The following is a 23,513-nucleotide window of genomic DNA, read 5'->3' as shown; positions in this document are numbered from 1 at the left end:
TCTTTGTGCATTTGTTTGTAACAAGCAAAAGGAAACGAGATAGACCCATAGTTATTTTTGAGGCTATTCATAGAATCACTTTCTGAGTTGATTTATGCATGTCTGTCCGTCCGTCCGTATGGCCATGTATTCTTGTGAACAAAATGTAGGTCGCATTTATAATCCGATTAAGATGAAATTTTCCAAACAACATTTGATTGGCCCAAAGACGAACCCTATTGAAATTGGAGATAATCGGTCAAAATTTAGCTATAGCTCCCATATATATCTTCGTCCGATTTGCCTTTTAATTGTGCACCAAACGTGTAATATCAGCCCAAATAGTATGTAATTTTGCAGATGCACCCAAATTAGGTCTGAAAATAAGTATGCCAAATTTGATCGAAATCGATTCAGATATAGCTATAGCTCCCATATATATTGTTCATGCGATTTGTTATTTTTGTTCTCCGCAGCCGTAATATGCACTCTGTAACAACAATACTTGGGGAAATATATCAAATACAGCTCAGAAATACCTTTGCTAAATTTTATCGAGATCGGTTCAGATTTGGATATAGCACCCATATATAACCTCGTCCGATTTCATATTGTGCATCAAACGTCTAATATTTGCCCAAATTGGATGGAATTTGGCACATACGACCGAATTGAGTCTAGAAGCTATTATGTCAAATTTGGTGAAGATCGATTCAGATGTAGCTATAGCTCCCATATATATTGTTCATCCGATTTGTTATATTTGTTACCCACAGTCGTAATATGCACTCGGTAACAACGATAATCAGGGGAATATATCAAATATCAAATGCAGAAATATTTTTGCCAAATTTTATCAAGATCGGTTTAGATTCGGATATAGCTCCCATATATATAAAATGGGCAATACAAGGCCGAATTTAAAGGATACAAATGCTTCGGCATATTTCGTCCTTTGAACTTTAAATTATAATTATAATCATAGCGTGCATGATTGAAGTCTTCCATAAAAACTTTTAATTGTTATGTGGAGCTCTACTAAATTAGCAGAGTGGTGTAGTCGGCCCAGCCCGACTTTAAGACTTTCTTTACTGTTTTTCTTTTCTTTTTTTTTTTTTTGAAAAATTTTAAGTTTCTTCCAAACGTTGGAGGGTATTAAAAGTTCGGCCGAACTGCTTTTTTACTTTTATTTTATAAATTTCGACCTGTGAAATAAGTAAAGTAACTGATCGGCAGAGCTCTTTTTCAGACATTAATTTTGTGCAGGTTAGTCTCAGAGCATCATACCTATGTGCTACAAACTTAAGACAACAACACCATAAATGGTCTTGAACTTAGTATACCTAACTCATTAAAAAACAAGTTAAAAAGCAGTAAGTTTGGCCGGGCCGAACTTTGAATACCCTCTACCATCTGGAACGAATTTGGAAATTTTCAAAAAATAAAGTCCTTAAAAAATTCTGTTAAAATTTTAAAAATATAGCCGTTATATTGGGGTCTATACGACGTGGACCTACATAGGCCTTGTTTGTCATAAGCCAATACCATATTCAAATTCGAAATTTGAAATAAATGGTGAATAACATAGCTAAAATCCTCAAAATATAGTATATAGGGAGGTACAGTAATATCGAAGCTGTGCGAAGACCTCGACCAGCATAGACAATTTTCTGTCACAGGCTATATCATCCATTACGAACGTCAAATACGACATCTCAAAAATTTTCGGTGGGTATTGTACCAACCGAACACTAGGGAGGTACTGATATATGGAGCCTCTACGAAGACCTGTACCTGCATCCATTACGAATCTCAAATACTAAATTTGCAACAATTCTGGTGAATAATGTCGCTAAAATCATCAAAATACCGAATATCGGGAGGTACCGTTGTATGGAGGCTATATGATGACGTGGACCTGCACAGATAATTTTCTGTCATAGGCTGTAGTATCCATTTCGAACTTCAAATACCAAAGTTGAAAAAATTCCGGTGAATAATGTCGCTAAAATCAACAAAATACCGAGTATCGGGAGGTACTTATATATGGGGGCTATATGAAAACGTGGACCTACTTGGTCCATTTACGAACTTAACATGCCTGCTGGAAAAATAAGCACGTGTGCAAAATTTAAGCCTTCTATCTCAATTCGTTCGAAAGATAGCGTGATTACAACAGACAGACGGACATGGCTAGAATTTTACGCTGATCAAGAATATATATATACTTTGTTGGGTCTGACATGAGTATTTCGAGGAGTTACAAACGGAATGACAAAGTTAATATACCCTCCATAGTATGGTGGAGGGTATAAAAATATATGGTAATTATATGAAGCTTTAATATGTATTATACGGTTTCGAATTAAATTTCATTAAGCATAGGCTATCTATGCCAAACAATGACAGATTGCCAAATAATCGATTCCACCCCACTTTCCCCATTTCCTTACCGCTGTTCCTTTGACATTCCTGTGAGAACATTATTAAAACAACTGTAGTTTTTTTTTTTTTTTTTTTTTTGTCTCAAATTACAATATTTGTTTTTATTGTTTTCTTTTCGGCTTTTCTATTCAACAAAATAATAATAGTTACTTATAATTATTTAAACAAAATAATAATTAATTGTAATAGCTATAGTTTCATTTGAAAAAAAAAATAAAATAAAAACTTCTATGTTTCACAACTAAATCGAATAGTAAAAATTAGAATTAGAATAATAGAAAAATAATAATAGTGATAATAATCATAATAATAATAATAATATAGCAAAACAATTAATATTTTGATGAAAAATAAAACTTTTCTAAAATTTAAACTAACAACAAATACGTTTTTGTTTTTGCACTACTACACACTACTTGAATTTGTTTCATCTTTCAATTTTTGTCGTTTCGTTTTTTTTTTTGCATTTTTTTTTTTCTTCTTTGTTAGTATTTCTTTTTTTATTCATTCTTCTCCTTGTGGTTGTTTTCATTCGTTTTCTTTCTCTGGATAGGTTTAGAAAATTATTATTTTATGTATGTATGTATGTGTGTTATCTTTTATTTATAATCAATTATTATGATGTTTTTGTTTTTTTCTTTTGTTTGTTTGTTTTTATTATCATTTCTTTAACAATATATATTTCTTGTGATTAGTTTGTTTTATAACTTCTTGCGGTTGTGTTCTAATGGTTTGCTTTGTTTTGTTCGGATTTTTTCCATATTTTCTTTGTTGGGTTTTCTTTTTTTTTTTACTTTTTTAGAATGAAACGCAAAACTTTCTACAACTGAAGAGGTCTGGGAAAAAATCCCCAAAAAACTGAAACTGAATTCCCCGGAATAAAAGAAAGAAAGCATGAAAACTAAATTCATTCTAATGAATTCATTAATTAATTATATCATCTAATAACAATTCTACTATGTATTTTCATATATATGTATATAAAAAAATAAAACTTTTATTTTGCATAATTTTTTCTGGCTTTTTTTCGTGTTTTCTTTTTTTTTTGTCAACTACAAAAGAATATGATTTTATTTTGTTTTTGTTTTGTTTCAAAGGAGGTAAACTAAGTTAGAAAAATCATTAAACAGTAACATTGTATATTGTTTTTTTATTTTGTATGCATTTTTTTTTAACTAAGGTACATTATTTTTTTATTATAATAATAATATTATCTTGTTTTTATTTCTCGGCCTTCTTTGCTTCAAAATGTTGTTAGCAATTTTTTTTTGTTTTTTTTTTTTATTTTGCATTATTTTTTTTCAATATTTAGTCTACAATGAGGTCTACACTGCTATGCGGTGTTTGAGTGTTTTTTTTTTTCATTTTTATTTATATATAATATATATTTTTTTTTGTATTCTTTCTTCTTTTCCTTGATAGTTTATTGTTTTTAAGCGGATCTTGCAATTGTTGTTGTTTTTTTTTCTTGAAAAGTGAAGTTATTTCTGGGCTGGAGTGGTGGGTAAAGGCAAAAATTACAGCAGTATTTGTTTAGAAGAAAAAGAGACAATTGGCTGAGGAAATAAAGAAGGGGACAAATAAAAATTATTTTGAAAATAAAAGAATAAATGTTTCCCTGAATTGCACTTTATACCAAATTATCGAATTAATACAGATAAAATGATTTTGAAATTAGGAGTGATTTTGAAAAACTGATCTTAGTAGGCAAGAAGTAATAAAGTGACAATTTGGCAACTGATCTGACAAAATATAGGTGTACAAATGTTCCCTCCTGCCGCACAACCTAAAACAAATGCTGCTTCAGTTTAGTTTAAATCAGATTCGACCAGGATATCAATTCTTGTTCATTGAAAAGGTGAAATAAAAACTTTTATAACATCCTTGTGTATGCACAATTTTATTATATACTGTGTTCCAGGACCCCCCATATGGAACTATGTTGTACTAGTTTTACAATTTTTTACTTGAAAAACTTACTGGCAAATCAAAGAGAACACACCCAAAATGGTAAAAAAAATAGTAGCTTGGTTGCCAGCTTCGGATTTGCTGAAATGTTTATTTTGGCAAATTTGATCATTTTCCTGCTCTCACAGAGCAAAAGTGCTCTCTTTTACTATTTCCACCATTGAAAGGTACGGGAACGCAACAAATATTAAAAAAAAATGGATATCTAATTTTTTTTGACGCAATATTTTCCAAAAAAAATATTTTTAACTATCGTTGATTTGAGTGGAGAAAAAAAAAAAATCCATTTCTATATATTTTTTTTTAGATAACAAGTATTCAACGTCAGTAATTTTACGAATGTGTTGACGAAGTTGTTTGGATATTCACAGGCATATGGCACGAATGGGCGCGAGAAGCATAACACACAGGGCAAACAAACAATTCACTAATACATTCTCATGAACATTTTCTTTTTCCCACACACATGCTGTTGGGTCTGGTCTCATTTTGGTCGACTCTGGTTTAAATTCCTCATTATGATACAACATTCGTTCCTTGAAGTCTTTAAGTCCAGCGATAGAAAACAAATAAGAATTTTATGTCAGTATAAGCCTGAAGACATTTGTGCCACAATATGATGGTAATGGCTATTTTAGATTTGTTAATGGCTGGAAATCCGAGGCCCTCAAAAGACGTCATATTTCAGGCTATAAATGTGAGCTATAAGAACATTTTTTGCAAGAAAGTCAAGTGTGGAACTAGTCTTTTTTTTTTTTGTAATAATTTTTGACATGTTCCAATTTTGGCTGATCCAAATTGAAAATGTTTAGTTAAAAAATTTTCCAATTTTTTTTGCCAATCAAATTGTTTACATTGTTGTTTTGAGAATCGGAGATGTTTTTTTTTTTTTTTTTTTTGATTTCGAACTACAATTTTTCAGATGAAATTCGAAACATTTTATTTAAAATTCAAGAATTCCTTTTGTATATTTGCAATATGAAAAATTTTATTTGAAATTTGAGAATTCCTTTTGTATATCGTAATTTTTGTATTCAATTTGATATTTGCAACATTTTATTTTCGATTCGAGAATACCATTCGTTATTCGTAAAATTTCATTTTAGTTTCGAAATATTTCATTTGTAATTCAAATTTCATTTGAAATTCGAAACAACATATTTTTGTATTGGCTTCATATTTGCTTTTTCGAATTACAAATAAAATGATTCGAAATTCAAATGAAATATTCGCTTAAAAAATATTCGAATTACAAATGAAATATTTCGAATTTTAAAATGGAATTTTTCGAGTAGCAAATGAATATCTCAAATTACAATTGTAATATTTCGAATTACAAATGGAAATTCTATTGGGAATTTTCGAATAACAAATAGTCTTCTCGAATTTAAAATTAAATTTTGCGAATTACAATTAAAATTAAATTAAAAATTGAATTGCATCTTAAAATGTCTTGGAATAATTAGCGGGAAAGAAGACCCTGTTGGGCTTGACTTTTTTGAGTTATTTCAAAATTTCAAGAAAGTCCAAATAGAGCATTTTAAAAATTCATTTCGATCGATTTTTTTATCGAATCGAATAAGATAGTTTGTTCTCAGTTCGAATCTGGCTGCTATATTGGCCATTTAAGTTCAAGGCCTATGCAAGGTCGGCCAGTAAGACCATCTGTAGTGGAATTCTTTGATTTTTGGAGTTGCCGAAAAAAATTGGTAAAATTAAAACGCTTATAATTTCGGTAATTAACGAAAGTTGTCGGTAAATTAGTGATGGAATCAAAGTAGTCGCTAAGACCTGCCGATAGATACCAATGTTGTCAGCCTTAACTTGATTTTTTTTAAACAAAATTTTGAATTTCAAAGTTAAAGATTTTTTTTGTCGCTAGCTCAAAAAATGAGGTTGCCTTCAAAAACATAACATTTTAATTGAAAGAAAGTCAAATTCCAAAAGTTCCAGAACAAATAAATGTATTGTTAAATTTTAGTATTTTTAGCCGACCTTATATAGGCCTTGTTTTGTCGTCTTAGTTAGTTGTAGTCGTACAACTGTGGGTAGAAAAATTGTTCAGATCTTTTCTTTACGCCTAAAGCTTTACCAGGAAACGCAAGTGGCCAGAGTTCCTAATAGACCGTTTACATATAAATCTCCACGTGGGTTAACCTGAAAATTCATCACCCACAATTGATTTAATTTTTTTTTTGCTATAATCTAATTTATTTTGATTTCCCAATTAATTGGGTTAACCCGGTTACTTTACCTACGAAATAAAATATATATGAAAGAAAAATATAATTAACTTCCGGAAAATCACTGCCTTAACTACTGTGTAAACCTGGGATAACAAAGTACTACATACAAGTTAGTTCCTATTATTAAAACATACATTCGAAACAATGTACGATTTTCAATCACAAAATTTTACAATTAACAAATTTTGAAAATATTTATTTTTCTAATTTGTATTCTGTTTAGGTTTTACTGATTTTTGGGGGATTGAAAACTCTGAAAAACAATTATTCTGAATAAACAATTAAAACATAGTTAATTGTTCGAAGTGAAGATTTTTACATTGGTACAATAGATTTTTAAGGTGAGAATACATAAAATGCTTTTTTGAATGGCTTATGCCATGTTTACGTTAGAACTTTTTGTAGGGTTAACCTACTTTGAGAGGATTTATTTGAAATAAAAGTAATGGATATGACAATTTAAATCCAAACACAGTGGGTTAGCCCTCATATATATAAACGTACTGTTAAGTCATCGGCTGACTTCTTCGTTGAGGAACAAAGTAGTTTTAGGGTGACTTAGTTGGATGTTTACCCTTTGCTACTTTGTTGTTTTCCGAAGATGCCAGCCGATGACTTAAGCCATTCTAATAAGCGTTTTATGTATTCTCACCTTTATTTAATTACCTCAGTCCTTGCCTATTTGAGTAATAAGGTCGTACGTAACTGTTAACTTAGTGACTCAGGTGAGCATTTTCGTACCGCATGTCAAATTTTAGGTAACATTCTAATGTGTTCTGATTTCTGTGAGATATATTATTAAAAGGTTTGAATGCAGGCAAGAGAACAAGTAATTATTTTTTCGAAATTAGTCGTAGTAATCTCTAGAAATCTGCACGAAGAAGCCTAAAGGTAATGGGGAATCAGGATTTCATTCTGGGCTTTGTGTTTCGCACTTTAAAAGTATTGCCATCTAATAGTCAACCAACGACGGAATTCAAATTCTGCCCTGTGGGCCTATTCGGTAACTTTTAACTACTCTTGCTATTTTTTATTTACAGTCTGTTATTGTAACAATATTTTTTCCCTTCGATTGGGAATTTTGGCGAAAGAAAATATATTTTGGGTTTTTGTATTAGTTTTCTTCTACTTGCGTGTTTTTTTAACGAAAAAATACCAACGAAAATGTCAGAAAAAAACGATAGGAGGAGGACCTTTGTTTTGAACAGAAATTGGCCCTTTGTTACAGAATCACGCAAAAATTGTATGCGTATGTTAGGGAATTAACATATGGACTATTTCAACACATCCAGATTTTCCTGGCGCACCTTGCTGGTCCGTTTCCATTAAATGTTTTCTCGACATTTTTCAATTTTATTTTACAATTTTTTGTTTATAAATTTTGAATTTATTGGGGTTGCCACAACCATCACAACTCCTAATGAAAAAATAAAAAAAAAAAATTAAAAAACTAATGGTTATGGAAACATTGACATATCAAAGCTTTTTGAGAATGGACGAGAGCTTCCAAAATATTTGAAAAATCCAAATTAAAATGAAACACGAAAGATTCGAGTGAAAGTATTATTTTTTACAAAAACAGGATAACGATAATGGTATGTAGATCAATTTTCAATAGACTTACGAAAGCTTTCAAGGTTTAATTTTTTCAAAATAAACAATTAAATTTCAAAGTTTATACAAAAAACCCAAAAAAAAAACTTAACGAGGTTACAAGCGAAATGACAAGGTACACATACTCTTAATCCCAGGTATGAAGAACATTAGGAAGAAAACGCCATAGAAGATTATTGTGAATAATTCTTCCTATAGCTGAGTGGGGTTGTATAATTTCAACCGGATAATACAGTGAGTTAGTTGGTTACTTCCTTTGCACCCTTAAAAGAATCAAGTGGAACTAGATTTTATTTTTGACATGTTCCATTTTTGCCTGATCCAAATTGAAAATTTTTAGATCAATTTTAGATGGACTTTCCAAAGCTTTTAAGGCTTAATATTTTCAAAATAAAAAATTCAACATTGAAATTTCTTGTCGATCGGATTAACAAGTACAATTTTTTATTGTTTTTATAACCAATAAACCAATAACAGTACTTGATAAAACTGTTATGGCAATGTTGTTAATTTTGTTGTTAAGGGGGAAAAATCAATAAAACAACAACATTGACTGTCGTCAAAAAGTTACTGAATAAGCCAACTGACCTTTGGACTCCTCTGTGTACCTTTCTAGAGATGTTTTCACATATTTTTGAAAAAAAAAAAAACAAATCAACTAACAAAAGGGGCACAAAAAATGAAAAGGCTGCTTTGGATGCTGCTGCTTCTTTAATTAAATTAAAACCGAAAATGCCATAATTACTTATGTCTCTTTGGGGAATATGGATTTTGCCATAGCATAACACTCGCTTAAAACTTCTTCTCATATTTAAATATGGATTATTTATGTGTCTGTTTTGTTCTGATATTCAAGGAAAATAAAAAAATATCTATCAAATCTGCCAGTCACCTAGCCTAACGTACCATGTTTCATTTTCACAATGGCTGTATGAAGATGTGAAGAATTAAACCAATACTCTTAAGATATTTGTTATTGTTCTTTTGTTTTAATTAATATATATATTGTATAGCTCTTGATCTTTTTCTTTTATAATAGTATATTTAATAATTCATTTATTAAATAGGTTTTGTATTTGTTTTAATTTTGTTTTTCTATGTAGTTTTCTTTTTAAGTATTGTTGTTGTTGTTGAAGTTTTTCTTTATAAGACGACAAACCAAAATTAAGAAATAATTAAAAATTAAAAGAAAAAAATCTAAAATAAAATATTTAACATTAACATTTCTTCGCACGTTTTTTTTTTCTTTTTTGAGGAAAAATAAAATAATCATATATGTATGTATGCATGTAACAGTAGTAGTAGTAGTATACAGTTTAAATTAAACTTATAAGTGTAATTGTGTTGTTTGAGGTTATAACAAGAAATTTTAACATAAACAAATTATAATAAAATAGTGGTTGTTATTGTTGTTTTAAAATTTTAGAAATAAAACTAAATGTAAGGGGGGGAAGAAAAAGTACAAGGTGGGATATTTGGAGTTATTTTGTTTTTTTGCTTTGTAGAAGCTATATGATGGGGATAGGGGATGTTTGGGGAATAGTTGGGGTAAGGGCCAGAAGTGTGGTTACAAAGTATTTCAGTTTCGGGTCTCAGAAGTTAGGAAATTTTCTAATTTACAAAAAAGTATACAAGTTAAGAAAGTTTTGTTGTTTTGTTCTGTAGTTAAGTGGCTCTAAATATGTGACAGATGTGTGTGTGTTTAGTTATTACAATTTTTTCAAAGAAATGTATTCATTTACACATTAAATTTCCCGATTTCAAATGTGTACAAATTTGAATTAAAACCATAGATTTTGAAAAATCCAATTTAAAAAATTTTGCATTTAATGTCTTCTCCAAGTCGAGTAAAATCACAAACGATAAATTGGTCAACAAAAAGAAGTCATAAGATTAACATTTTGAATGTTTCCAAACACATTGAGAACTATAGATAATAATCTAAAATTAAGAATTAAAATCAAATATTCAGTTTTGTAAAATCTTACATTTCTTGAAAAATCATAAAAAATTACAAAAATTACAACTGAGGCTTTCTGATTTTGTTTTACAACATAAAATCGCATGGTTTCTTGTATAGATTTGAATTTTTTTTTATTTTATTATATTAATTTGTAATTTTTGTTGTAATTTCAATAAAACTTGTTTTTTTTTTTAACAAAAAACGCAGGTGGTGTTGTTGTTGTTGGTTGGTTTCTTGGTTGTTCTTTGTTTTTTTTTTTGTATTACTCAACTACATATTTAGTTTTCTTGTTCTTGTTGTTGCTGTTGTTATCATTATTCGTTTAATTTTTTTAATAGTATAGGTATTATAAATCCAGACAGAAAAGAAGTGTTGTGGTTTTTGTTATTAGTATACATAATTTATGTAAACCATAGTTATTTTCTTGTGTTTTTATATGAAGAAAGAAAATCAGCATTACACATCCTGGAATTTAGAGAGACGTGCACGCAAGTCCATGTTCTCCTGTTTAAGCTGTTCCACCTCTTGGTGTAATGTGGCATTCTAAAATAAAAACAAAACAAAAAAAAAAATATGAATTCCAGAAGTAAATCTCATTAACTTGACATTTCCACTTACCTCCTTTTCCAAATATCGCGCCCGCATGGCAATTTGATTTTCCTTTTGACGGCGTGCATCGCGTGAACGTTTGGCAGCAATGTTGTTCTTTCGTCGGCGTGCCCAGTATTTGTCATCCTTGAGTTCATCTGGAACAAATTGTTTGCGTGATTTTTTGATCATGGGTTGCGGTTTGAGCTCTTCATCAGAAAATGCTCGTGTGCGCGGATCGAAATCTCGCCCCGATGATGCAAAGGAAAATGCTGGAATATCAAATACTAAATGTTAACAATGTTTCACAAACTGTCCATTGTAAACTAAAATTATCGGAGTTTCAAAAAAACCAAACCAAACAAACAAAAGAAAACATAAAAAAACAATTCAAAGAAAAATATAACAACGCAGGTCAAAATGAAAAACTCTAATAAATTGGCAAAATATATTTTCTTTCCAGATCCTCCACAACAAGAATTTATGTTTTCTTCTAAAATCCAACATTTTGTTGAGGACACAATAGTAAATCTGCTATGTTTTTTAACGTTTATATAAATAGTGCTCTTCTAATAGTAAATTGTACTTTTTTCCAGCGAATTTTTTAAAACATAATTCCTGGAATATCAAATTACATTTCGAAACTATATATTACAGATTTTGGAAAACATTGTAACATAAAATATTTCTATATTTTCGATACCATTGACGTAGCCGATCACAGTTCCAAGTTCCATTTTCTAAATGTTGTGTAAGATTGGAAACAGCGAAGTACACAAAAATTAATTTCGAAACCATTTCGGGGTGGTCCAACTAACAAAATATTGAATCCTCCTTGTAAAATATTCAAAAAAGAAACCATTTCGGGGCCAGTCTCCCAGGACCAAATCTTGCGTAAGTCCCTAAAGAAATTTATGGCTTGAGAACTAAAACTGCAATTGGGGGCTTGCTCTTCTGCCCAAATACCATCACCTCTACTTTGAATTTCTCAGGTCTGATGAAAAAAAAAAATATATATATGGATAATTTTGAACATTTTATGTTCTATTCCTTAAGAATCCAAAATACTCAATTACGGCCAAATCGCATGCAAATGCCTCAAATCGGACCGTTATGGTACATTTTTAGTGCCAAAAAAAAACCTTTGAGGACCTTTACTATTTTTGAGTGGTGTATAAAAAACCGTTAAAAATATAGGCTGTGAAATTCAAACTCTTTTAAGGTTTGCTCAGTAGGGAAACTGAGATTGTAATACCCCAGATCGTTACTGTAAAAATTAATTATTTTGCTTAAAGCGCAGTTTTTATATGGCGTGCATGGATGAAAATGGCAAACATTTCGTGTTTGTGGGAATCTTTACTCAATTTGTCTTGCGAGTGAAAAATACTCGCGAGTGGGAGTACTCGAGTTTTGCAAGATAGTTTACTCTCCACTCTTTTGTTTACGAAAGATAAAAAATCTCAGTAAATTTAAACTTAAACTTGCTTCCATAAGACAAGAGGAGAAAAAACAAAGATTTTGTGTACAAAAACAACAAAAGGAACCCCCCTGCAAGCAAAAAATATCCCGGAGGTGACTTCGAAGTCACATCTAGGCGATAGAAATCATCGCGGCTGATATCGCTTTCTCATCGTGGAAGTTATATTCTTCAGGAAGAAATGAACCATGTCTGCCATAGCTTTAAGCGAGACTAAATAGCGAACACACCGTTACTTCTAATAATCACGGAAATCAATTCCTCGACAATTATTGGAAGTAAAAAAAAAATAATTTTATTATTTTTTAATTTTTGTATTGTTATTAGTACTTTTTCCAATGCTCAGAGAGCAAAGCGAGTATGCTACTATTGCACCACGGTGAGGATTAATATGGAATGAAATCTTATTTTTGTTAAATTCGTAAATAATTGTAAACTATCGATGTTTTAACCGCTGGAAGTCACGAAATAGTATCTGCACACGCCAAACCTTTTTTCATCTTACTTGGCGCCACTAAGTAGTAACTCCGTGACTATAGGAAACGTGGAAAGTGAAAAGAGCATACTTGCTCTTATTCGAGTGATATAGAAAAATAGGGTATACGTTTGTTAGGCTTACTTTCAGAGGAATTTCCGCTTTAGTTCGGCATTTGTGAGCTCTGGGGACGACACAATATCATTTGAGTCACAGACACGGTCAATATTTGCATAAGCTTCAATCACAGATTTATATGGCCTGCACTATCGATTTAAATGGCCTTATATGGCCTGCACAATCGATTTTGTCAACAACGTTTCTGCCTCCTAATTTTAACAATTTTGAAGGTTTCAAATGATTTTTCCCACTAAATTAATTGATTCCTGATGTTTGAGGTTCTCTGAGATTACAAGCTTCAGCCTTCCTGCTGAAATGTAGGTTCACTGCCGAACCCAGATATTTCCTCACTTCCTGTATTCTTTAGTTTTGGCCAGAATTTCCAATCAAAATTATTCCAATTAGGTATCTTGGAATTAAAATGCGCCTTAAGGTGTGGGCAGCTTGAAGTTTTCGAATGGTATATTTTGTGAAATATCATAAAGGAATACCAGAGCCGCACACGTATCCTGCCGTCGTTTTTCCCCTATACTTTGACATTAATATGTCTGGTCATGACGCCAAGCTGCTCATGTATTCACACATTTAAGAATGTTTTTTTTTTCAATATCGGTCAAGCTCTCGACATAGGCCCATATAGCGTGACCTGTCGATCTGTAATGTTTGGAAGGCTCCAGCCCCTACTGGGGCTCTTAGTGGCCGGAATTTTTATTGATAACATTTTTTCCAACATTTTTTTAATTTTATTACTTTTTATAGCATACATTTAGGCGGTCTTCAGAATTTGTATACAAAAATGAAGAACTTTGTGTATACAGCGTATACATATATGTATACAAATTCAGGCTCGTCTCATAATAATCGGGGTTTAAAATGCTAACGCCAAATTACCAATAGCACCGAAAATTTTCAGCCTTGCCTGAATGTAGCCCATCATTGAGCTACGCCAATAACTAGCAACACATTACAAAAAGATTTGGCCGAGAGAGCTAATGCTACTTGAAATCGTCAGCAAAGGCAAATTTTTAAACTTAAAAGAAATATTAAAATTAAAAGAAATTCTATTAAAATATTTTTTACCTTTCATTTAGTTTCAAAATTCTGGGGAGCGTCTAAATGTACAAAAATCACATTGCATATAACTCAAATCGGGCCTTTAAAATTTGTACACATTTCGAGTCTACCTTCAGTGCTGACACACACGATTTTTTTTTGTGGGAAATGATATGTCTATATTTTCTGACTAATCCTAGCGAACATTTAAGTTTCCATATATTACCTAATAATTTTCATCCTTAACCTAATAAAATCACTCTAAACTTGGAATGCAGCTTACTACATGTTTGTTTAGTATTTATCCAAAGAAATGTTCAAGCTATCTATTTTCAATATTTCAAATAATCGAAAAATAATTAAACTGGCCCTGAATTTTCATTTTCCAACCAATAACAGTTTATACATCAATTTTAACATTTAGCATTTGATGGATTTCAGTATAGTCTCTTTAAATATTTTATGTAAATAATTATTAGATATTTTACAAGAGCAATAAAACATAAACTTTTCATTGCAGGACTCCAAAATAAATCGTCATGAAATTATAAAAAATATGGAATTTATTATTTGTTTTTTTTTTAGTTTTTGTTAAAAATCTAATTACTATTGTGTCCATACCAAAATGTAGTTCAATTCAAAAAAATTTTACAAATTTTGTTCCATAGAAATGTTAGTAAGAAATAACTATTTTACAGGGATTTAATTGAAAATGTAATTGAGGCAAGAATAAAGGAAAGGAAACCAAACAAAAGTAAGTAAAGGGAGGGGGGTGATCAATATCATTATCTACTCTAGCGGTAACCTGGTGTCTTTTCTTTTGCTGTTCTTTTTTTGTTCATTTTTTTTGCGTTGGTTGGTACTCACTTGACTCAGCTGGTGATGGTGGATTTAAGGTATCCGGACTTATGCAGTCTGACGGTGACGGCGATCGTTCACGTTTTGTTGTTATGTGTCCGAGTCCCAGGGACAGACCAGCTGCATGACTTAGGGAATCTGAACGATGACCCAAACTACTCGAATGACCCAAATGGGTACCAGGCAAGCCATCAGGTATATTGTTCTCCGACAGAAATTCATCTAAATCGGCATACTGTGCCAAAACGAAAAGAAAATGCATAGCAAAAATGTTCGATTTAGGATATGTTTGAATGTTTGCGTGTGAAATAGATATATATTTTCAAATAAAAGTGATTGTGAAATAGATGTTATACAAATACAACATGGGTGGTCAAGTTCACTTTTCTTTGTTCAGATGGTGTGAAAAATTATAAAAAAAAAAACTAAATAAATGCCTTTTCTCAATATATAGTTCTTTTTGGTATTTGAAATCAAGCCAGAAGAAATTATTTTTAAGAATCAATGCGGTTATCCCAAAAATGCATTTCTTTTTTTTTTCTGGAATTTCCTTTAAGCATCGAAGTGTATTTTTATATCCTCCACAATAAAACGGAGGATAATTACGGGTGTTCCTTCCATTCAAGTTTTGATCAGTATAAATTCTCCATTAAACACAGAGAGAGAAAAAGTTGCAGCTACATTAAGTTTGAAAATTGGCTATGTCTGTCCAAAAATTCGGGGTAGCAACACATTTTCTAAAGAATTGTCTCTTTTCATGAAATTTGGAAATCCAAATATTAAAGGATTTCCAAATTTCATGAAAAGTATTTCTATATAGACTCGCCTCTTGCATAGGGCACTTTCGAGTTTCTTACAAACGTTCAGAAAGCTTTCAGCTTCTTTGGACTAAAGAGAAGTTTAAAGGTGAAAAATTAGCTAGTCTTGATTGCTTATTGAGAGATTTTGATAATATTTTGAAAAGATCAGCTCTAATGCATGGAAGCCCTTCATATGATCAAGGCGGTCTCGTAGTAATAACCTGATAATTTTCATAAGGAAATATGGATGAAGCGAAAAAACACAGGAAGTCGGAGGTTTTACTTATATAGCCCTCATATAGGAAAAATAATACCGGTTTGACCCAATTATTATACCCTACACCTCGAAACATACATTTTAGACCCCACATAGTATATGTCGATGTCGGTTAATCTGTCCCTCTGTCCGTCTGTGGAAATCATTCTAGCTTTCGAACGAAATTAAGTAGGTTGTTGAGATTTTACTCAGATCTGTGATAGGTCTACAGGAATTTTGGTATTAAAAAGTTTTGAATAGCCCCCATTTTACTCAAAATATTAACCCAAATTTGCTGTAAATTGACAGCTGTTTTCTCATCATATAAGAGACGTCGTTGCATAGAACTGTCAATATAGGTCTATGTTCTGGTATAGTCTCGGTATTTTGCTTATTTATGTCATACTTTACCCCGGAAATATTTGAAATTTAGAATTTGAAGTTTCCAATGGGTACTACATCCAACGACAGAAAATTTTTCAAACAGGTCCAAGTCTTCGTATAGCCCTGCTATAACTGTACCTCACTATATTCGGTATTTCGATGACATTATTCACGAGAGTTGTATCAAACTTCGTATTTAAATTTCTAATAGGTACTCGAGCCTATGACAGAAAATTGTCTATGCAGGTCCAGGTCCCGGTATAGCCCCCATGTAACGGTAACCCCCAATATTCGTTATTTTAATGATTTTAGCGCATTTATTCAACGGAGTTGTTTCAAGTTTTGTATTTGATTATCGTAATGGCCTATGGCCAAAATTCGACGTCTTCGTATAGGCTCCAATATAACGGTAACTTCCTACATTCGGCATATTTGTGATTATAGCACTACTTTTTAAATATTTTTTTTTTTTGAAATTAGGCCTGCCGAACTTACTACCTTTTCACTTAATTTTCCAAAGTTTTTTCCAAAAATTTTCTGAATTTTGTGCAGATTTAAATTATTGTGAAATTTGGAATTTGATCATATGTTCAGACATGTAAAAATGCTTACTTATACAGAGTGAGATAAAAAAACTACAACTTATACAGGGTGAGATAAAAAACCCCAGTCACAATAGGCCAACGGATTGGTATCCGGAGATTTTGATGGTCATTGTGCGCTGGAAATGAAGCGAGGAACCTTAGTTTGTAACCATTCTTGGGTGACGCGTGCTGACTGCGATGGTGCCGAGTCCTTTTGGAATGTCCAAGGTCTGCGGCCAAAATATTTGCGTGCCTAAGGCTTTGTGTGCTGGAAATGAAGCGGTGAACTTCATTTTGTAACCATTCTTGGGTGGCGCATGCTGAGTGCGATGGTGCCGAGTCCTTTTGGAATGTCCAAGGTCTGAGGCCAGAATATTTGCGTGACTAAGGCTTTAATACACCTTTCAGAATATTTTCGCAATAATATTCGTCATTTATTCTGATGCCACGGTCGAATAATACGAGCGAAGAGCTACCATAGGCTACCGCCATAACGGCCCACACCATCACCATGGCAGGGGCTTGAGTTCTGGTGGCCAACCGAAGGTGCACATTTTCAGCTGACCTCTTTAGCAAGTAAACACGATAATTTTGTTTGTTTACAAACTGCTGGACAACGAATGTTTTCTGATCGGAGAAAACCGAATTCGACAGTTTACCACTTTCGGTCATGCGAAGCAACTCTTTAGCTTTTGTGAGTCTATTTTCTTTCTGTTGCGGTGTAAGTTCTTGCACTTTTTGGAATTTCAATGGCTTTGACCCGAGCTCTTTTTTTAATATTTGCCGAATGGAATATTGCGATGTATTCATCCATTTTTCAGCCACTGCGACGCAGGTTTCTATCAAGTCACTTCTTTACTTTTCGAACCATTTCTGCTGATGTTGCTGTTTTCTTATATTCACTTCCTTGACGTCGGGCTGCGCTACCAGTATCACGGTAATGAGCGATGGTACGAGACACAAAAGATTTATTCACATTTATAAGCTGGGGTGCTCTAACGATAGCCACTTGTGGTTTTCCAGCCAATTGTAAGGAAATCACACAATCACGCTTGAATTCCATCACGAATAACTTTTGGGCTGGAACATTTTCACCAAAATGATTTTGTACGCTAGTAAACAATATAATGAACTGTCACTGGAATAATTTTAACAGCTGTTGGACGAGTGGCTTAGAAATGAAAGCAGTCTGAAATTGGTTGCCGTTTTTTTTTATCTCACCTTGTAGACGGGAAGATCTTCGAGATAAGTTGCCATAGGGAAAATACATGTCAATTAACTTCCCATAACCTTAGAAAAATATAATTTGGTTTCCTACCCTAGATTACCAAATCGAAGAATCTCATTTGGCATTTCACGTAAAAAGAACTTGTTGCATTCTCTAAAAGAACATATTGAAATTTTTTAGCGAAAAATATAATTTGGTCTTTAATTGAGAAATACTTTTAGAGCAGACCAACTGTTCTCGTATGGAAGAAACCCATTTGTCCTCCCTTGGAAGATGATCTTTCTTCTTCTAAAAAAAAGCGGTTGACCTAGTCTCTCAGAGAGAAGTTACGGTAATCTGTAATGAGAGAAGACGACAAAGCTTCTATTAAAAAGTTTGCCCATTTAATGTCTTGAAAATAAGGCCCTTGACCATTTAATCTTCTAGAAAAAAGAAGTTATGTGGTCTTCTACCACATTTTTTTCAGAAAAGAAGTCTCTTTGGGAATGTCTTTTGGAAGAAGATCTTGTTTTTTCGGGTTTCTTCGAAAAATAAGCTACTCTTTCTTAAATAAGTAAATAATTCGTTGTGACTGATTTCAAAACTATATATTGTTAATACGTTAGGTTATTTACAATGCATTTTTAGAAACAAAATGTCGACGATTGTGTTTATATTTTGATAAAATGTTTTTACACAAAATAACGATGAAACAAATGCAATGGTATGCCACTACTACAAAAGCATCAATTTTAGTAACATTTCACGTGAACACTGTGTGTGTGTGTGTGAGAGAGATGTCTCGTTTGGGTTGAGTAATAAAATTTACTCATTTGGAATACAAAATTTTATGAAAACAGTTTTGTGTTTTAATTTTGAAAAGAAATTTCCAAATCAAAAGAATAATAGTTAAATTTTGTAAACATAGATGAATGAAGATATGGACAATGCATTGGAAGTTTTCTCCCTCACAGCGAAGATAGACATACTTCATTGGCTTGCTTTCTTAGTCGATTTGCTGTTTTCGAGAGCAAATTTAGGCTTTCAAGGAATTCATATGTTTGTTTGCAAATTTTCAAAGTTATTATTTTTTTTTTTTATTATTATATTATTATGTAATTATATAATATGTCATATAATATCAAAGCACAATATATATTAAAATTGTCTAATCTTTAAATTCGTGAGCATGAGTATGTTCAATGGGCTCTAAGCTGTGAGAACATTCCGTAGTCGTCTATATCTTCATTAGTCGGCGGTGTAAATTTCTTAATGAGTAAATTTCATTATTTTAATTAGTAAAATTTATAGTGAACAATTTTTTTCTGTTATAGGTATATGTTTGTACGTGTGTAGTCGATTTCACAAACAATCGGATTACAATGTTGGTCATAAAAATAGCAACTAATTATTTTAATTTTCATTTAATTAATGATTTAAATATCAAATATATTAATTTGTTTGTTTTACTTTATTAAAATGTTACTATTGTTAATCGATTTTGAGATCATAGAGTGAAGGCCAAATTGTCATGCGAGCCAAAATTTTTTTTCGGAATAAAAAATAGGAAAATGTTTACTTTTTAAATCAAAATGTCGATAAATCTTTCATTTTATGTTGAACGAGGACAATATTGCACACCTACATCCAAGGGACCTCATACATGTTTTATGTCCAAATCGATTTCAAAGTCTGTAAACCTAGAAGCCTACAGTGTCCTCAATATGAAATTTCAGTATTTTAGCTCTATATCTTCACCCTATACAAAATTTAGTAATATATAGTACGCATATCCGAAACAATCCACATGCCTCCATCCTAGACACCAACATTGCTTCAAAATTATTACCATTTAGTATTTTTTGAATAATTGTACTACGCATTTGCAACTTATTATTCCACTAGAACATAAAAAGTCAAATCACTATCATTGCGTTTTGCCCACACTTTAAAACATTTGAAAGTATCGCATTGGAAATTTAAATACCAACTAAGAAATCAAAATATTAAAAACTTGTGGTTCAAATGAAGAAATCGGGAGTAGCCTCCGAAATATCCAGAATCGAATGACGATGTTATTAAAATGTTATAAAAAAGCAGTAAGTTCGGCCGGGTCGAACTATAAATACCGTTCTCCATTTGGAGGCATTTGGAAATTAAAAAAAAAACCTGAAATCTTAGAAATACCGAATATAGTTAGTTATATTGGGGTCTGTACGAAGTCTTGGACCTGCATAAACAAGTTTTGTCATAGGTCATTACAATATTCAAATACTAAACCTGAAATATGTAATTCCAGTGAATAATGTCACAAAAACGTAAAAATACAAAATATGGGGAGGTACTGTCATATTGGGGCTAAATGAACAAATGGACCTGCAGACACAATTTTCCGTCCCAGGTAGTAGTACTCGTTATGCACTGCAAATACGAAATTTGAAACGATTCCGGTGAATAATATCCCGAAAATCATCAACATATCGAATTTAGGGAGGTACCGTTATATGGGGGCTATACGAATACGTTATCAACCTAAATCAATTCGTTCGGAAGCTAGAGTGATTTCCACAGACGGACAGATAGATGGAATTAAGAATTTTATGCTGATCAAGAATATATATACACTTTGTGTGGTCTAAAACGTGTGTATATTTCGAGGTGTTAGAAACAAAATGACAATCTTAATATGCCCTCCATATTACGGTGGAGTGTATAATAATAATTGTGATGCAATATTTTTAGGCTTAGCCTTTTTCTTAAAGTACAGACCTAAATAATTTTTACAGATTTGATATATGGTTATTTTGCAAGTGTTAAATCTTAAAAAAAAATTGTATTCTAACTGTTTGCTATTTTTATGACCACAACTGTATGATGAGCCTAAAATATGGGTATGTTGACCTTTTGTTCTTTTTGTTCCGCCATCCATATCCATATTTTATTCTGAAAAATTATATGTACAACAATAAGTTTATGTATTTTGACTAAGAAAAAAGAAAACACTGACGCAGCCACTACAGAGCGAGCGATGGTGATGATACTAACTTGTGTTACCTTAAGATCAGCATCGTAGGGCAGAGTTTTCTCCCACAGATTGGGGCCCAAAAATGCGGTCTGAGCCTCAACATTCCAGAGATCACCTTCTTCTTTGTATTTGTCATCGGGACAAATTACCTCTTTGCTATTCGATGTGGATTTACCTGTAATTAAAAGAACACAAATAACGATTAGCCATTACGGGAAAGCAAACATTAATTCCAAATAGCTCATGCAGGAAATATTAGAAACAGAAACAATTTTTTCCAACAACAGTACTCGTCTGTGACTTTGGTCATTGTCTGTCTCGGTGGCATTGGCCTTTATTCCATAAACATTTTTTTCTGCTGTTTTATTTCACACTTGTTCATACAATTTCATTATTCCTGTTTCTATTCCATTTCAAGTTCATGTTCAAGTTCTTAAAGCTTTGGCGATTTACATTTTGTTTTGCACTTTGTTTTATTCTTCGAAGCGGTTTTGTGTTACTACTGAACATTTTACAGTTGTATTAGTTCCTTTCTATCGCTATCGTTTATTAGTTCTTTAAGCAAATATGAATGTTTTAATTACTTTGTAAGGTTTTTATATTCGTTGTTGCATCGTTGAGAAGATAGCCCACTAACTGACCCCTCTCACCACCCATTTCTCTTAGGTTATCTATATTGTGTACAACATTGTGTATTTCAACTGCTTTTGAGGGAACAAAATTCGCACACTTGGTCAAATATTGAGACCCATATAAAAATAGTGATACCATAGAAGAAGAAGAGAAGATAACTAAAATAAATAAACTTTTTTCTAATAATAACAAATATGAGAATTACACGCAATTTACGAAATGAAACGTTAAACGAGAATATTGGTGAAAAGTGTAACTAAGTTTAACGGGTTTTTGAAAAATACTCTTATGAATTTTTGAGTGTACACTTATCAGGGGTTTTGTAAAAAATACAAATAAACGGAATACAAAGTGAGCAATTCATTATTGTACAAGGTGAGATGAAAAAACTGCAACAAAGTAAAATGCCATCATTTTTACGTTTTCTTTTTTTTTCAATTTTATTAAATGAAAGCAAAAAATGTCGGAAATAGCATCAAATTTTAGAATAAGTTTAGATTTGTTCGAATTTGTCACCTTCGGCACGAATTATGGCCTTCGAATATTTTCCACGGTCGATTAATACGACCGGAGTGCGACCATCGACTGTGAAGTGAAGGCTCACACCATCACCATGGCCGGCGCTTGAGTTCTGGTGGCCAACCGAAGGCGACGAGTGATGGTACGAGACATAAAAGATTTATTCACATTTAAATGCTGGAGTTCTCTAACGATGGTCACTTGTTGTTTTCCAGCCAAATATAAAGAAATCACACTATCACGCTTGAATTTCATCTTTTTTTCTGGAAAATTCTCACCAAGATGCTTTTGTACGCTTGTAAACAATGTAATGAGCTGTCACTGCAATAATTTTAACAGCTGTCGGACGAGTGACTTTAAAATGGCAGCAGTCTAAAGTTGGTTGCAATTTTTTCATCTCACCCTGTATTTTATGTCAGCTGGACTTTTGGTATGTACCATATTTTGGTATAGGCCTCATATGACTGTACCTCAAATGTAACTTTGTGTTCCCCGCGTGTAATAAACTTCCCTGCATAGAACTTTCTATATAAGTCCAAGTTTATGACTGTACCTCCAGATATTCGGTATTTGAAAGATTTAAGCTGCATTTTTAAAAGAAACATCTCAAATTTGGTACTTGGCGGAACCTTCTCTGGCAGATAATTGACCATTTATACAGTACACTGTAAAAAAACTTCTTACCAATAATTGGTATTTGGCGGAACATTATCTGGCAGATAATTGACCATTTAAGTCCACATTTTAGTATAGCTCCATATAACTTTAACACCCGGTATTTGGAATTTTGAAATTATTGCAGATTTTTTAATAGATTTTTTTACATTTTACAATTTCCTTCTAAATGGAGCAGAGTATTAGCTGCTTTTTACTTGTTAATAGCAAAATTGACAAAGAAAAAGTTTCGTACAAATGTTCATGAAAATCTCCTTGTTTTCTCCTATTTTTTTTTTCTTACAAAACACTTTGTTTCTATCTCCTTTTGGCTGATAAACGAGTATTTTTTCCTGTCAAATGTCATAATTTATTACTTGACAGATTTATTAGCAGAAATTAGGAGTGTATGCTGAGCAGTCTATATGATAAATTCTGTAATCATAGCGGATTGGTTTTCCTGTTGAACTAATCTGTAGTTTGGTGTGTTCACCACCATCTCTTAGCAAAAATAAAAAATAGCAGAAAAGAAAGCCATTTTGGGTTTCCCTCTCTCAAGTTTAGCTCCAAAGTTAGTTTGTTTCGGGTGCATGGGACTGCTTACCTAGCAAAAAAAAATGCTAAATTAGTAGAATATTGGCCCGCAGAGTCGCTTACCTAACATT

The 23,513-nt window shown here is 32.1% G+C and overlaps 1 protein-coding gene across 9 annotated transcripts in view; it reads right to left on the bottom strand.

The window, feature by feature from the left end:
• Positions 1-9,895: 9,895 nt before the first annotated feature.
• Positions 9,896-23,513, bottom strand: part of LOC101898335 (putative uncharacterized protein DDB_G0286901) — a 77,629-nt gene continuing 64,011 nt past the window's right edge. For 4 of the 9 annotated variants that reach the window (XM_059130567.1, XM_059130566.1, XM_059130572.1 and 1 more), the window contains 4 exons: positions 21,063-21,217; positions 14,796-15,021; positions 10,834-11,090; positions 9,896-10,758 (listed from right to left, as the gene is read on the bottom strand). In XM_059130567.1, the coding sequence (XP_058986550.1) occupies positions 10,672-10,758; positions 10,834-11,090; positions 14,796-15,021; positions 21,063-21,217 (725 nt within the window). In that variant the 3' untranslated portion in view covers positions 9,896-10,671. The remainder of the gene's footprint in view (positions 10,759-10,833; positions 11,091-14,795; positions 15,022-21,062; positions 21,218-23,513) is intronic. The other 5 variants (XM_059130569.1, XM_059130574.1, XM_059130573.1 and 2 more) reach the window with 3 other exon arrangements.

This window comes from Musca domestica, unplaced genomic scaffold (assembly GCF_030504385.1).
Source record: "Musca domestica strain aabys unplaced genomic scaffold, Musca_domestica.polishedcontigs.V.1.1 77, whole genome shotgun sequence".
Lineage (NCBI taxonomy): Eukaryota > Metazoa > Arthropoda > Insecta > Diptera > Muscidae > Musca > Musca domestica.
This window is presented reverse-complemented; position numbering and strand designations above follow the sequence as displayed.